Source organism: Schistocerca piceifrons, chromosome 8, assembly GCF_021461385.2.
Source record: "Schistocerca piceifrons isolate TAMUIC-IGC-003096 chromosome 8, iqSchPice1.1, whole genome shotgun sequence".
Lineage (NCBI taxonomy): Eukaryota > Metazoa > Arthropoda > Insecta > Orthoptera > Acrididae > Schistocerca > Schistocerca piceifrons.
In genome coordinates, this window is record NC_060145.1 from 323,880,780 (window position 1) to 323,895,698 (window position 14,919).

The following is a 14,919-nucleotide window of genomic DNA, read 5'->3' on the forward strand; positions in this document are numbered from 1 at the left end:
TGTGAGTAAGGAGGTTACGGCAACATTTTTTTTTTTTTTTTTTTTCATCGGTCTACTGACTGGTTTGATGCGGCCCGCCACGAATTCCTTTCCTGTGCTAACCTCTTCATCTCAGAGTAGCACTTGCTACCTACGTCCTCAATTATTATTATTTGCTTGACGTATTACAATCTCTGTCTTCCTCTACAGTTTTTGCCCTCTACAGCTCCCTCTAGTACCATGGAAGTCATTCCCTCATGTCTTAGCAGATGTCCTATCATCCTGTCCCTTCTCCTTATCAGTGTTTTCCACATATTCCTTTCCTCTCCAATTCTGCGCAGAACCTCCTCATTCCTTACCTTATCAGTCCACCTAATTTTCAACATTTGTCTATAGCACCACATCTCAAATGCTTCGATTCTCTTCTGTTCCGGTTTTCCCACAGTCCATGTTTCACTACCATACAATGCTGTACTCCAGACATACATCCTCAGAAATTTCTTCCTCAAATTAAGGCCGGTATTTGATATTAGTAGACTTCTCTTGGCCAGAAATGCCTTTTTTGCCATAGCGAGTCTGCTTTCGATGTCCTCCTTGCTCTGTCTGTCATTGGTTATTTTACTGCCTAGGTAGCAGAATTCCTTAACTTCATTGACTTTGTGACCATCAACCCTGATGTTAAGTTTCTCGCTGTTCTCATTTCTACTACTTCTCATTACCTTCGTCTTTCTCCGATTTACTCTCAAACCTTACTGTGTACTCATTAGACTGTTCATTCCATTCAGCAGATCATTTAATTCTTCTTCACCTTCACTCAGGATAGCAATATCATCAGCAAATCGTATCATTGATATCCTTTCACCTTGTATTTTAATTCCATTCCTGAACCTTTCTTTTATTTCCATCATTGCTTCCTCGACATATAGATCGAAGAGTAGGGGCGATAGGCTACAGCCTTGTCTTACACCCTTCTTAATACGAGCACTTCGTTCTTGATTGTCAACTCTTATTATTCCCTCTTGGTTGTTGTACATATTGTATATGACCCATCTCTCCCTATAGCTTACCCCTACTTTTTTCAGAATCTCGAACAGCTTGCACCATTTTATATTGTCGAACGCTTTTTCCAGGTCGACAAATCCTATGAAAGTGTCTTGATTTTTCTTTAGCCTTGCTTCCATTATTAGCCGAACGTCAGAATTGCCTCTCTCATGCCTTTACTTTTCCTAAAGCCAAACTGATCGTCACCTAGCGCATTCTCAATTTTCTTTTCCATTCTTCTGTATATTATTCTTGTAAGCAGCTTCGATGCATGAGCTGTTAAACTGATTGTGCAATAATTCTCGCACTTGTCAGCTCTTGCCATCTTCGGAATTGTGTGGATGATGCTTTTCCGAAAGTCAGATGGTATATCGCCAGACTCATATATTCTACACACCAACGTGAATAGTCGTTTTGTTGCCACTTCCCCCAATGATTTTAGAAATTCTGATGGAATGTTATCTATCCCTTCTGCCTTATTTGACTGTAAGTCCTCTAAAGCTCTTTTAAATTCTGATTCTAATACTGGATCCCCTATCTCTTCTACATCGACTCCTGTTTCTTCTTCTATCACATCAGACAAATCTTCACCCTCATAGCGGCTTTCAATGTATTCTTTCCACCTATCTGCTCTCTCCTCTGCATTTAACAGTGGAATTCCCGTTGCACTCTTAATGTTACCACTGTTGCTTTTAATGTCACCAAAGGTTGTTTTGACTTTCCTGTATGCTGAGTCTGTCCTTCCGACAATCATATCTTTTTTGATGTCTTCACATTTTTCCTGCAGCCATTTCGTCTTAGCTTCCCTGCACTTCCTATTTATTTCATTCCTCAGTGACTTGTATTTCTGTATTCCTGATTTTCCCGGAACATGTTTGTACTTCCTCCTTTCATCAATCAACTGAAGTATTTCTTCTGTTACCCATGGTTTCTTCACAGCTACCTTCTTTGTACCTATGTTTTCCTTACCAACTTCTGTGATGGCCCTTTTTAGAGATGTCCATTCCTCTTCAACTGTACTGCCTACTGCACTATTCCTTATTGCTGTATCTATAGCGTTAGAGAACTTCAAACATATCTCGTCATTCCTTAGTACTTCCGTATCCCACTTCTTTGCGTATTGATTCTTCCTGACTAATGTCTTGAACTTCAGCCTACTCTTCATCACTACTATATTGTGATCTGAGTCTATATCTGCTCCTGGGTATGCCTTACAATCCAGTATCTGATTTCGGAATCTCTGTCTGACCATGATGTAATCTAATTGAAATCTTCCCGTATCTCCTGGCCTTTTCCAAGTTTACCTCCTCCTCTTGCGATTCTTGAACCGGGTATTGGCTATTACTAGCTGAAACTTGTTACAGAACTCAATTAGTCTTTCTCCTCTTTCATTCCTTGTCCCAAGCCCATATTCTCCTGTAACCTTTTCTTCTACTCCTTCCCTACAACTACATTCCAGTCGCCCATGACTATTAGATTTTCGTCCCCCTTTACATACTGCATTACTGCATTACCCTTTCAATATCCTCATACACTTTCTCTATCTGTTCATCTTCAGCTTGCGACATCGGCATGTATACCTGAACTATCGTTGTCGGTGTTGGTTTGCTGTCGATTCTGATTAGAACAACCCGGTCACTGAACTGTTCACAGTAACACACCCTCTGCCCTACCTTCCTATTCATAATGAATCCTACACCTGTTATACCATTTTCTGCTGCTGTTGATATTACCCAATACTCATCTGACCAGAAATCCTTGTCTTCCTTCCACTTCGCTTCACTGACCCCTACTATATCTAGATTGAGCCTTTGCATTTCCCTTTTCAGATTTTCTAGTTTCCCTACCACGTTCAAGCTTCTGACATTCCATGCCCTGACTCGTAGAACGTTATCCTTTTGTTGATTATTCAATCTTTTTCTCATGGTAACCTCCCCCTTGGCAGTCCCGTCCCGGAGATCCGAATGGGGAACTATTCCGGAATCTTTTGCCAATGGAGAGATCATAACACTTCTTCAATTACAGGCCACATGTCCTGTGGATACACGTTACGTGTCTTTAATGCAGTGGTTTCCATTGCCTTCTGCATCCTCATGTCGTTGATCATTGCTGATTCTTCTGCCTTTAGGGGCAATTTCCCACCCCTAGGACAAGAGAGTGCCCTGAACCTCTATCTGCTCCTCCGCCCTCTTTGACAAGGCCGTTGGCAGAATGAAGCTGACTTCTTATGCCGGAAGTCTTGGGCCGCCAATGCTGATTATTTATCAAAATTTAGGCAGTGGCAGGGATCGAACCCGGGACCGAAGACGTTTTGATTATGAATCAAAGACGCTACCCCTAGACCATGGGTCAACCTTCAACATTTCTAATCTTACATAAAGAGTCTCTGACTACGGAATTTCATTGGTGACAAAAAAAAATGTACTAGTAGTAACTAGGGCTTCTCTGTCTTTGGTTATTAATGTCTATTGTAACTTCAGCAACAAATTACTGTTTAAGGCAACATAATTTAACATTGATTTTGTGGTGGGCATGCCAGTTTGGGTGGAAATCACTGAGTGATGGTATATTTTAAGAGAGAAATCCCATTACCCCATAAATTAAACTCTCTTGTATTTTATTGTAGCTGTGTATATTCTAGACAATGAGATATTTATCGTGGGGTGCCTTGGTTCAAATGAACAAACCATGTGATCTTTGGATAGTAACTCAGCTGCACACACACACACACACACACACACACACACACACACACACACACGCACGCACACACACAAATCTGAAGATACACAGTAAACCAGTTCTTCAAAATTGCTAAGACAGAAGCACCTTAAGTTGTAAAGTGTAACCAGTTCTAAATTATGCCTCTTTGTCAATACAAATAACCTCCACACCAGGGTTGAGCTGCATCTGACATTCTTTTTAATCCATTGTGATCACCAACAGTGTTTAAGATTTTCAACCTCTACACTTAAAACTGCTCTAACTCTCCCCTTCTCAGTTTTAATTCTTATCCTGTCTTTCTCCAACTGTCTTTTTTTCTCTTTCCTACCTCTGTCTGTCTCCCTTCCTTTTTTTAAAAAAATCTCTGTATTCTCATTGCTTGTGCTCATAATAAGACTAGCCTTTAATTCCTTCTTGACAGTTAGTGCATGAATTTTGTAATAAGACACACAACAATCATGACAGATTCTATTGCTGTTTTCTCAGTCTTAAAGTAGTCAACTTTGGATTCACCATTCTATTACTTCCTCACTGTAAAGAAAATTGAATAATTTTACATCAGCCAAAGTTTCCACAGCTGTTTTATTTAGATATGTCAAAAGAATCATGTGATGTAATCCAAATTATGGATTATTTCACATTGATATCATTATGACTTGACCCCTTTTCTAGTTTTCCAGTCCTTGGCTTAATTTCTTGTTCACATTCCTTAACTTTTCTCATAGATTGATCTATTTCATCTTCTGATTTAGAAGGAAGACAGATTCAGTCTAGTGATCTGTGGGAAGCATACTGCCCCTTGCAGTAAGCAATTCAGAGACACTGTGAAAATCCTGAATATGGATGGTTAGAACGGATTTGAATCATTCTTCTCCAAAATATGAGTTCAGCCTCTTGCCACACCACCACCTCACTTGGCTTCTGTTTTACATAGCCTGTTTTCCATTTTATCAAATTTAGCTGTCATTTTACTAAGACATGATTCCAGATCACAGTGCATTGCACATATGTTGGCAGACTGGGACAATACAAAGATAATCTCTCTGAATGATTTTGAGCCTCAATAAAGTTTATGTCTGCCAGAGGCAGATCATTGCCATAATGTGAAAGATCAGGTCTATCATGCAACTGCATGAGAGTATGAAAGATTAAGGAAAGAAAGAAGGAAGTTTAGAGCTTCATGTTCTGTTGATGATGAGGTGATTAGAAATGGAGCCCAAACTCTGATTGGAGAAGGATAAGGAAGGAAATTGGCTGTGTCCTTTTCAAAGGAACAATACTGGCATTTGCCTTAAGTGCTTTAGAGGTACCATGGAAAAGCTAAACCTGGATTTCTGGATAGTGATTTGAACCTTCATGTGTGATGCAGAGGGTTTTTACTGTTTGGTTCAGCTTTGTTCATTTGTGCTTTCACACTCAGCTAAATGAATTTCCCCACACCAGAATTGACACAGAATGACACAAGGTAACTTTCAGCACATTCTCTTGGCAAACAGAATAACTCTGTAAATGAATGTCAAAGTCTAAGGTTGCAATGTGAAACACGACACAGTTCTTTCCATTCTGCACACCCCCAACATATAGCCTGAAGAGTGCAGGTGTGCTTCTAATTTTATAATATGTAAAAAGTGATGAGTAGGAATCATTAATTCACAACAGTTCTAAAAAAAAATAGATAATGAGCATGTAGCCATTTGCACATACAGATGTTTAAAATGAAAGTAAAATGAGTTGTTCCACATCATTATGACTAATCATACAAATGATCCACAGAATATGAAACTTAGTAACGAACTCTGCACACAAACAGGCTGCTTACACTTTCACAAAGACTAAAATAATTGGCAGATGAAGTGCCACTCATTTAAAGCTAGACAGACATCCTTTTCACCATACTTAGCCTAACTGACTACAGACAGAAGCAATAACTTCTCTTCAGATTCACAATCAGTTGTTTACATCAAACCACACATGGACACTTTACTGATAGGTGTGAAGAACAGCCCTTCTCGTGCCTAAGTAACCAATTAGGATTATCACATTAAGCTAGAGAATTGCAGTCATGTGTGTCTTTCTGATTTGGATGAGCTCTATTCATCAATTTATAAATGCGCCTAGTGGGTAGAGCACTAGAGTCCAGCTGGAGTTTCAATCCTGGAAAGGGACACAAATTTTTCCTCATTCTGTTCCCTCCAGAACAGTTCCAGGCCCACTCAACCTGCTATCAAATTAGTACCAGAGACCTTTCTTGCTGATAAAAGGCAGCCACAGTGAGGGACCCATCATCCTCCCCTTCTAGTGCCAGGGTGGAGACTTGCTACAACTACAGGCAGGCCAATAGCCCAGTCAAGAGCTTACACCACAGGCTTTACTTTACTTTAGTTTTCAGAATTAAATGTTAGAGCCAGTTTTCAAGCTTTTATCTCAACAAACTGTTAAAAGTTTGTTACAAGTTTTGCTTTGTTACAGGAAAACTACTGAATGTATTGATTTCAAATTTTGTAAGTGGAACTCTTGTAAATGTTGTAAGTGTGAAAATAAAATTAAATTGATATCATTTTGTACAATCCACAATTATAAGAAATTATTGTGCAATGTGTTGAAGCTCACCATACTTGCTTCCTCACTTGTAGATTTCTCTATTCATGCCACACCACATACTGATTGATACTTTCAGTAGCTGTATCCTACTGTAGACTCTTCAACTCTGGTTGCACATGGTTACGAGTGAATTTTTCTTTCTTGCACATACTCCTGAAATACAAGTCCAGTGTCTTAACACAGCACCACCTCACAGGGTGTTAGAAAGATCACTACCATCCTGTGAAACAACAGAATCACCTTTCATGGACACTTAAGATAATTGAAATTGGAGAGAATGGAACATGAAATATTGAAAATCTCTGGCCTGCTGGCTGAAAAAGGCCAGAAGACTCTACACTAAAATATTGTGCCACGGAGTTGTCAGCATCTGCAGTTCATTCAAAATTTAATAGAATGTAAAAGAAATGGTTTAGACAATTTTACTAAGCAGGATTTACTTTCTTGTCTTCACAATAGCCTTGAATATGAATTTTTTTGAGCCGCTTATCTCTTCTGGTTGCAACATTTAATTTATATTGGTCTGTTAATCAGGTACAAGCAGAAACTGAGGCGCTGCTTGCCACCTCCACGCACACTGTCAGTGCCTGCTGGCAGCTTTGTTACATCGGGAGCAAGTGGCGGAGCTCCGACTGTTGTCCTGGGGCCACCTCCACCACAAGCAGAATGGGGAGCTCATGACAACCTCTCGTACCACAGCATCCCAGCACGATGAACTATGATCATATATTTCACGTGTTTTATGGCATATGAAAGATACGCTGCAAGAAATACTACCTCATGTCAGATTTCTGATATGTGTAAATAGCTTATTAATATGGTATTCATTGCTATGCAATGACAAATGTTATAAAAAATGTCTTCCTGATGATATATCCAACAGATATCTACTTACAAGCTGAATCTTGTGCATTCAGCAGAGAAAAAGTGATAGCTGTTCTGATGATATAGGGATTCAGCAGTATACTAAAGAATGAATAATATAAAGTTGTTTGATACTTTTACAACAATTATAAAAATAAATTAAATCATGCTTTAACATTTTATTGCTCTGAAATTAATATGTGAGAGCTTTCAGCAACTGCCGACTTTCTATCTGTGATATACGTTACTTAAATATTGTGCTTCAGCAAGTTAAGGCTGTTGAAACTACTGTATATGTATAAATACAAATAAGAAATGAATATCTTACATCAAGTGAATGACAGATGCAGTCAAAACAGTACTTGTCCGGTCTCATAAATATCTTTCAGAACTATTTATGTTTCTTGCTGTGGTTCATTTTGCTGCAGCTACTAGTCATACTATCAACCAAAGCTGCAGTGAATTTTGCTATTCTTAGCCAGAGCATACAATATAGCTTTTCTGTGACATTCATTAATCACTGTGTTTAGAAAGGCAGGGGAAATATGTGACCATTGCAGCTGTCAGTAAGTTACCAATCAGTTTAAATTCTGTCACTGTTTATTGCTTTTAGTATGAGTTCACTGTCAGAGGTGTCCCTTATGAATACTTTCAATCTTTGAATCATGATCTATTTTTGTTTCATGAATGTAAAACAGTTGTTGTAGTTCCAACTTTAATTTTAGGTAAGTCCTTATTAGTCTACCATGGTACCCATCACAAACGTAGAGACATCAATGAAATAAGCAGAAGTAATAAAATTTGTTCACATTTTTGAAACAAGTCTCTCACAAACACTGGAAGATCATATTTATCCCACTTTACAGCACATCCAGATGTGATTTCTCTGAGTTTCTAACTTCAGATGCCGATATCATACATATGATAATCAATTTTAAAAATGGCATAAATGTTATTTCTAGTTGAGGAAAGTTTATTCTGTCATATAAATGTGACCATGTGAGGAAATACAACATGATCTGCCTTTATCCCTCATCTACCCAGAAACATATGTCTAAATTGATTAACATTCAGAGAAAAAAAAATTTCATGGTACACTCATTGTGTGAAAGTGCTATGTTGGAACACAAGATGGGGCTTGGAGCAACCTAATTACTTCCATTTTCTTCTAGTTTACTGTTGTGAAATACAAAATAAACGAAAATTAGTATGTTAAACTATTTTCGTGATGTATTAATACCACTGTTTTGTAAATTGTGTTTTTGTAAATATTTGTTTCAATGCATGTATACGTTAACTTCATCTGGTAAACCTTATGTAAATAAATTATTTCCCAGAAGAGAAACATATTGTTATGAAAAGAGAGTGCATTTAGGAATAAACATGATATTCTACATATTTATAAAATTTATGACAATTTATATGCACTAGATAAAAAATTGAGACTTAAACAAGAAGGGACAGTTGTACTTCAGTGAATTTGTTGGTGAGTGCAGAAGCAGGTATGCACTAAAAGGTCTCAATTCTCTCAATCTGCAGTCTTGAGTTCACAGAAATTTGAGGCTTTATTCAACATACACTAATAACTACAGTATATCATTCAAATGGGAACAGAGACATGACTATTAGAAATTAAATGATGGATATTTAATACAAAGCAGTTCTTAGAATTCCTATCTTGTACATCACATTCTGTATTGAAACTTCCTGGAAGATTAAAACTGTATGTCAGACTGCGACTTGAACTTGGGATTTTTGCCTTTCATGGGCAAGTACTTTACCGACTGAGCCACCCAAGCACAACTCACAACCCGTCCTCACAGCTTTACTTCCACCAGTATCTCATCTTCTAGCTTCCAAACTTTCATTCTGGAAGCATTCTGTGTCATTTACAAATTAATAAGAAGAGTTAGTTTATACGACTAGACATAGTCACACTATTCCTGTCCAGTTGTGCTATAAAATGAACAGCAGGTGTCTGAAAATTACACCTGGTGAATTCTTCAAAAATTACCCGATTGAGATTGAAGTACAGTTACTTCTCACCCAGAGGCACTGATAAACTGCAGGAGCATCCATCGTACAGTTTAGGGCCCTGGCGCCCAAAAGGAAAAAAATGAAAAGGGAAAGATAAAATTGAAAAAGAAAAGCAGAAAATTAATAAAAATCAATTAGTCAGCTGAAGCTTTTTTCTGTGACAAAATAATCAAAGATGGTTCTAGACCATTGGTTGTCAAGCTGTGGCCTTTGGGACGCATGAGGCCCAAACCAAGTGATTGTGTGGCCTGCAGTTCTCAGCTGTATTTTATAATAATGTGCACCTAGCAACTAACAGTTGAATTCAAAAACTTCAACCAATGCTAAGAGCTTCTTAAGAATGTAGTTTTTGTGCTCAGTAACAAACAAAAATACTTACAGAGACAGAGTAATTTTAAGATGTGCTTAATTTTAATTGACATTGGTGAATTTGGCCGTAACCTAAGTAAATCTGCTACTTACCTCAGGGGCAGAGGGATAAGTAATGCAGAACTTCTGGGTTAGAGGATATGAGGCAGAATGTTTGTCGTTCAGTACTGACAACTTGAGGGCGTGCGGGGTGTGCGTGACTCGTGCCAATCACCTACTGTGGTGTCAATTTTGAACAGAAGTAAAATGGATCATCTTCAAATGCTATACATGTTTGCAGCAAGGAACATGAATTTAAATTAAGCCTGTTCTAACACAGCAAAAAATGACATTCATAACATTTAATAAACATTTGTGATCATATTTCATGTTACATAATGTGTTTAGGCATAGGTACAGTTACTGTTATTAGTCTTAGTCATATGTTCACAGACACAGCACAACAAGAGGCAATTACAGTGTCACAACTTTGTCATTGCTGATGGTCACAGCAGTCGAAAACAGAGAACAGTCAATAGAAAGTGTTCTGAAAGGTGCTGACTTTCAACAATCAGTACTTGGGACTGGTGGCAAACATATCACACTGTTACTATAGGGAGTGTACTGGGGGCTCAAAAAATATTAATTTTTGTAGGTTACTAAATAGAAAAGATGAATAAATATGCAGCTCAAGGTGCTACTCAGCAGTGTCAGTATTGGCTCTTGAGCAAGAAAGTATGATGACCACTGTTCTAGACATTCTTCAGAGGTAAAGATATGTGATTCATTTACCTCCTATATCCAAGTTTAAGATCAAGCTGCTTTAGAACTCTTAACATAAATTAATAAGAGTTTATAAAAAGAAAGCAATTAGACGTAAGCAAGAATTATGTCCAAAGCTATAATGGAGCATCTATCATGAGTGGCGTATACAATGGTATGAAAAAAATAATGAAATAGCTGTTTAGATTTAGTAATTTTAAGGCACTGTAGAGGCCGATCAAGAAATAGTCCCATGTTTTGAAACAGATGAGAACATTTACAAATGTTGCAGCCCCAGTGTGCTGTGCATTGTTCCTTTAATACTTACAATGTAATGTTAAAGACATTAAACCAAATGTATTGGACTATCACATATGGTGCCATCTGTGTGCTTAAAGAGAGTTTCATTAACATTCTTAAGGCTCTGACAGACATAATTCTTTCGAATAGGGAATGTAATAAATGAAACGTAGCAATAAGTATTAAAAATGGAATTGAATACTACAGTATTGTTGTTCAGTGTAAATAGGTTTTGATACATGAGAGCATGCACAATGCAATTTAGAAACTGTGTTGTCAGAAAAAGACTTCTTGATGAAACTTTCTGCACCTGTGAAAGATGGGGCATAAAGTGTGAATTCTCCAACAAATAAATAAAACTATAACGGGCGATGAAAAAGTTCCTATTTGAGGGCGTTCCTGCAGCATTTGTGCAACATAGCATGACTACAATGTTTATATATAAGCAAAAACATGTGGGCAAGGGACTAGTGTGTCATTTATAGTGACATTATTACAAAATGCATCCAAACAGGACCAGTGCGCTGTTGTTGTTTACTTGGGTGCTGACGGACAAACACTGGTAGACCTCCATCAGAGAATGAAAAATGTGTATGTGCAGCAGGTCTGTTGAAAACCATCTTTGTGGAATGGTGTGCCAATTTACATGCTGGTCACACTTCGATCCAAGATGCAGAAGTTATAACAACTCAAGTGGGAGACGCAAGCATCTGTCCTGTACTCCTGATCTCTCTCCATACAATTATCATTTGGTGAAGAAAACATAAATGAATTGCAGCCATAGCTGCAATAATAAATTGCAGTACAATATGAAATTTAAGAAATCGATTTACAGTTGCATTTGCTTTTGTTCCCTTAAATAAGGCTCTGAAGGGTCAATGACTCGTGTCAGATGAGGATATGCAGCAGGCTGCTACGGACTTCTTCGTGCAGTAGGACATAGTGTTTTACCAAATGCGTATCTTCAACCTGGTGCATTGGTAGGATGATTGCTTCAATGCCCATGGCAATTTTGCTTCATTTTTTTTATATTGATTCTGGACTGCACGGCCTTTGAACAGAAACTTTTTGATTGCCCCTTGTGGTATGAAAGTGCTTTGACAAGCTTTGCAAGGACAAGACGGTAAGAGTCCCTATAACTAGACTTAGAATGACATTTTACAGGCTTCATTTATTAGCAGTTAAATATCAGTCCACTATATCCAAGTGGACTTTGCATTAAAATTTGTAATTATTCAAGGAGCACAAACCACTGTGAAAAGTAAAGGTGAAATATTAGTTGCCTCTAACTTTAAGAATGAATACAAATATGAAAACGATGATGCTCTTAAATTTTACAGTGAAAAATTTTGGAGATCCTTGCTGTGAAAGAAGAAATTCATGAGAAGCTAACTATAACAGTCACTATATACTGGAAATTAGCTTGTGATTTTGAGTTATTCATGAAACAACTCAATACCTGATTAAATTTTTTAACTTCTAAATGGAATGAGGTTAATATTTGATAAGGATTTAATTAAATTTTCTTTAGAGAATAACTATTCTAGAGCTATACTTATGTCCCTTCGATTTGATATAAACTATCCCTCCTCAGTTTAATTTACAAGAGTTCTGCAAACTAGATGCACTTCTATTGATAACATCTTTATATGCACATTGAAAATGCATAAATGTTGTGTAAATGTTTTCATTTAAATCACAGGACTAATAGAAAGGAAAGAGAGGACTTCAAGATGTGTATGCAAAGTACAGATATGAAATATGTGCACAGTACACTTGGCATTAATGAAAAAGAATATATGTTCCATAACATAGATGTAGGCTGTCTTCAAATTAAACTGTGTAAGCATATTAAACACCCTTAAATCCTTGGCTACAAACAGCATCAGAATACTTGCATAATAAAGATCAAGAGACAATAAAGATTACAGGGTTAAACTGCGTAACAAATTGAACAGTAAAATTCTAAGCAGAATCATCAGAAAAGGAAAATGGATACACTATTAAAGAAGGAAGGAAGATTAGGTTTAATGCCTCATTTACAAGGCCATTAGAGAAAGTATAAGCTCAGACTGGTGGAGGAGAAGGAATAAAATTTTCCATGCCCTTTCAAAGGAAAACCAAAAGGCAAAAGCTCTGCTGCTCTGACCTCAGACTGGTTCATTGGGAGCAACCAATCACCATGTTGTCCTCATCTCATGGTATCATTTGGATGTGGTATGGAGGGACATGGTGCCAGCACACAGCACTCCTGGTCACTGTTGGCTTCACAGGCCTTGGAGTCGCTCCTCAATTGGCATCACAAGACTGAGTGGACAACTGAGACATGCAAAAAAATGGGACTTTTCGTTAATGGCAGATAATGGACTGATCAAACATAGTCCCAAAATAGCAAATATTTTCATTAAGTTTTGTTGTTTTACTGAGTTAACTGATAATTTATGTCTGAACGTTTTCCCAGTGGATTTATTATAGCACACCTCCAGAAAAAAAAAATCCTTCGAAAAAAATGTGAATAAATTTCATCAGAATTTCTTTAATGAGTATTAATCAACATAAGCTGATCAACTGTCAGTGCTGCGAAACATAGCAGTTCATTTTCCATAACATAATTTTCCAACACAGTGGGATCAGAAATACTGTTTACAGTTGCTTGGTAAATGTCTTGTGTGTTGTAGGGCCGATGAGAGTGACCACTACATCTACATCCATGTACATACCCCACAAGCCACCACTTAGTATTGGGTGGACAAGAAGTTGCCTTATCCTGGTAGTATCCAATATTAATTGATTTGATTTGTTTCAGCACAAGTACTTACTCATGTCTCCAATGTATTGGTATGTTCCCCATCATCTTGTCAGCACGTTTCCATATGCATCCATATTATTCTTGACATTTTTTGAGTATGTCAGGTGTTACAATGAGAAATGCATCCTCAACAGCATTGTACAGTTCTTCTCTTGTAGCATAATGATGTGCAGATATCTATGCGTTAATGACTCCCCATAACAAATTGTTAGGTATGGAGAAGTCGGGACATCTTGGTGGCCATTTCAAGGGAGCTAGTGTTGCTAATGTACCACGACCTACTCACCACCCTGGAAAGTGTTCATTTAGGAACTCACGTACTACAAGAGTGTAGTGAGCAAGTGTTCCATCATGCTGCAACCATATGTGTTCTGTGAGGCCCCTTTACTCAAGCTTGGTTATTAACTGTATTTGTAATACATGTAAATAACTTGCACCATTTACAGTCTCCTCAAAAAATTATAATCTACGGAAATGTGGTGTCATCACTGCCCATATCATTACATGAGGTTGGTTCCTTTTTAACTTGACTATGTAGTGAGGATTCTCTTTGGCCCAAATAACAATATTTTTAGCATATGAGCTGTGATAAATGGCACATTCATTTGAAAACATTACCTTGGCACAATTCACTGCATTTGGAAATTGTGTTAACAAAGCACAGCATGCTAAAATGCACTCATTCCGGGTCTGTATCCAATGACCCACTTATGAGCACTGGTTAAAAAGGTCTGACCTTATCTGGGTATACCGAGTTCTGACTCCTGCACGTGTTTCTTCTTGTGTCTTCTTCTGTTCACTTGATGGCCTGTATTTAACACTTACTTACTAATCCTTGGTTTAGGCCTTAGTGACCATATGCCTGCTCCACATTCCTCCTCCATCGTTCCTGGTTTTGAGGTTCCTGCCACCACTCGCCTGCCCCTCATCCCGTGTCCTCAGTGTCCTTGTCCTTGTCAATATTGCCCCTCCATTTTGTCTGCAGTCGTCCCCAGTACCTCCTTCCAGCTACAGCTCCCAGAAACACATCATGGGGTATCCTCCCTTCATTCATCCTTGCTACATGTCCAGCCCAGGTCAACCTTCTTCTTATTCTTTTTATGATGTCAGGCTGTGCATAAAGCTCTTTTAATTCTTGGTCTTTTCAAATTCTCCATTCCCCTGTTTATGAATCTATCACAGGACCATATATTTTTCAAGTCATTTCTCTTCATCTGTTCTCCTAACAGTGAGGCTTTCACAACTGTACATAACCTCTGGCATAATCATACTTTGGTACAGCCTGATCTTAAAACTTCTTGACAGGGATCTTTTCTTCTGCTCATCCTGAAGGCTAAAGTATGCTCTGTTGCCTCTGGCATTTATTTCAATTTAATAGTGGTTCTTATCACTGCAGAGACTACCTAGGTATTTGAAAGGATTTGACCTTTTGAATCGGAGACTGTCTGTCGTGA

At 37.9% G+C, this 14,919-nt stretch overlaps 1 protein-coding gene across 1 annotated transcript in view; it reads left to right on the forward strand.

Annotated features, from left to right (window-relative positions):
* The window catches only part of LOC124711590 (cadherin-23), a 407,580-nt gene extending 398,759 nt beyond the window's left edge, over positions 1-8,821 (forward strand). Inside the window, exon 30 of the mRNA XM_047241742.1 lies at positions 6,880-8,821. Within this exon, the coding sequence (XP_047097698.1) occupies positions 6,880-7,060 (181 nt within the window). The 3' untranslated portion in view covers positions 7,061-8,821. The remainder of the gene's footprint in view (positions 1-6,879) is intronic.
* The last annotated feature ends 6,098 nt before the right edge of the window (positions 8,822-14,919 follow it).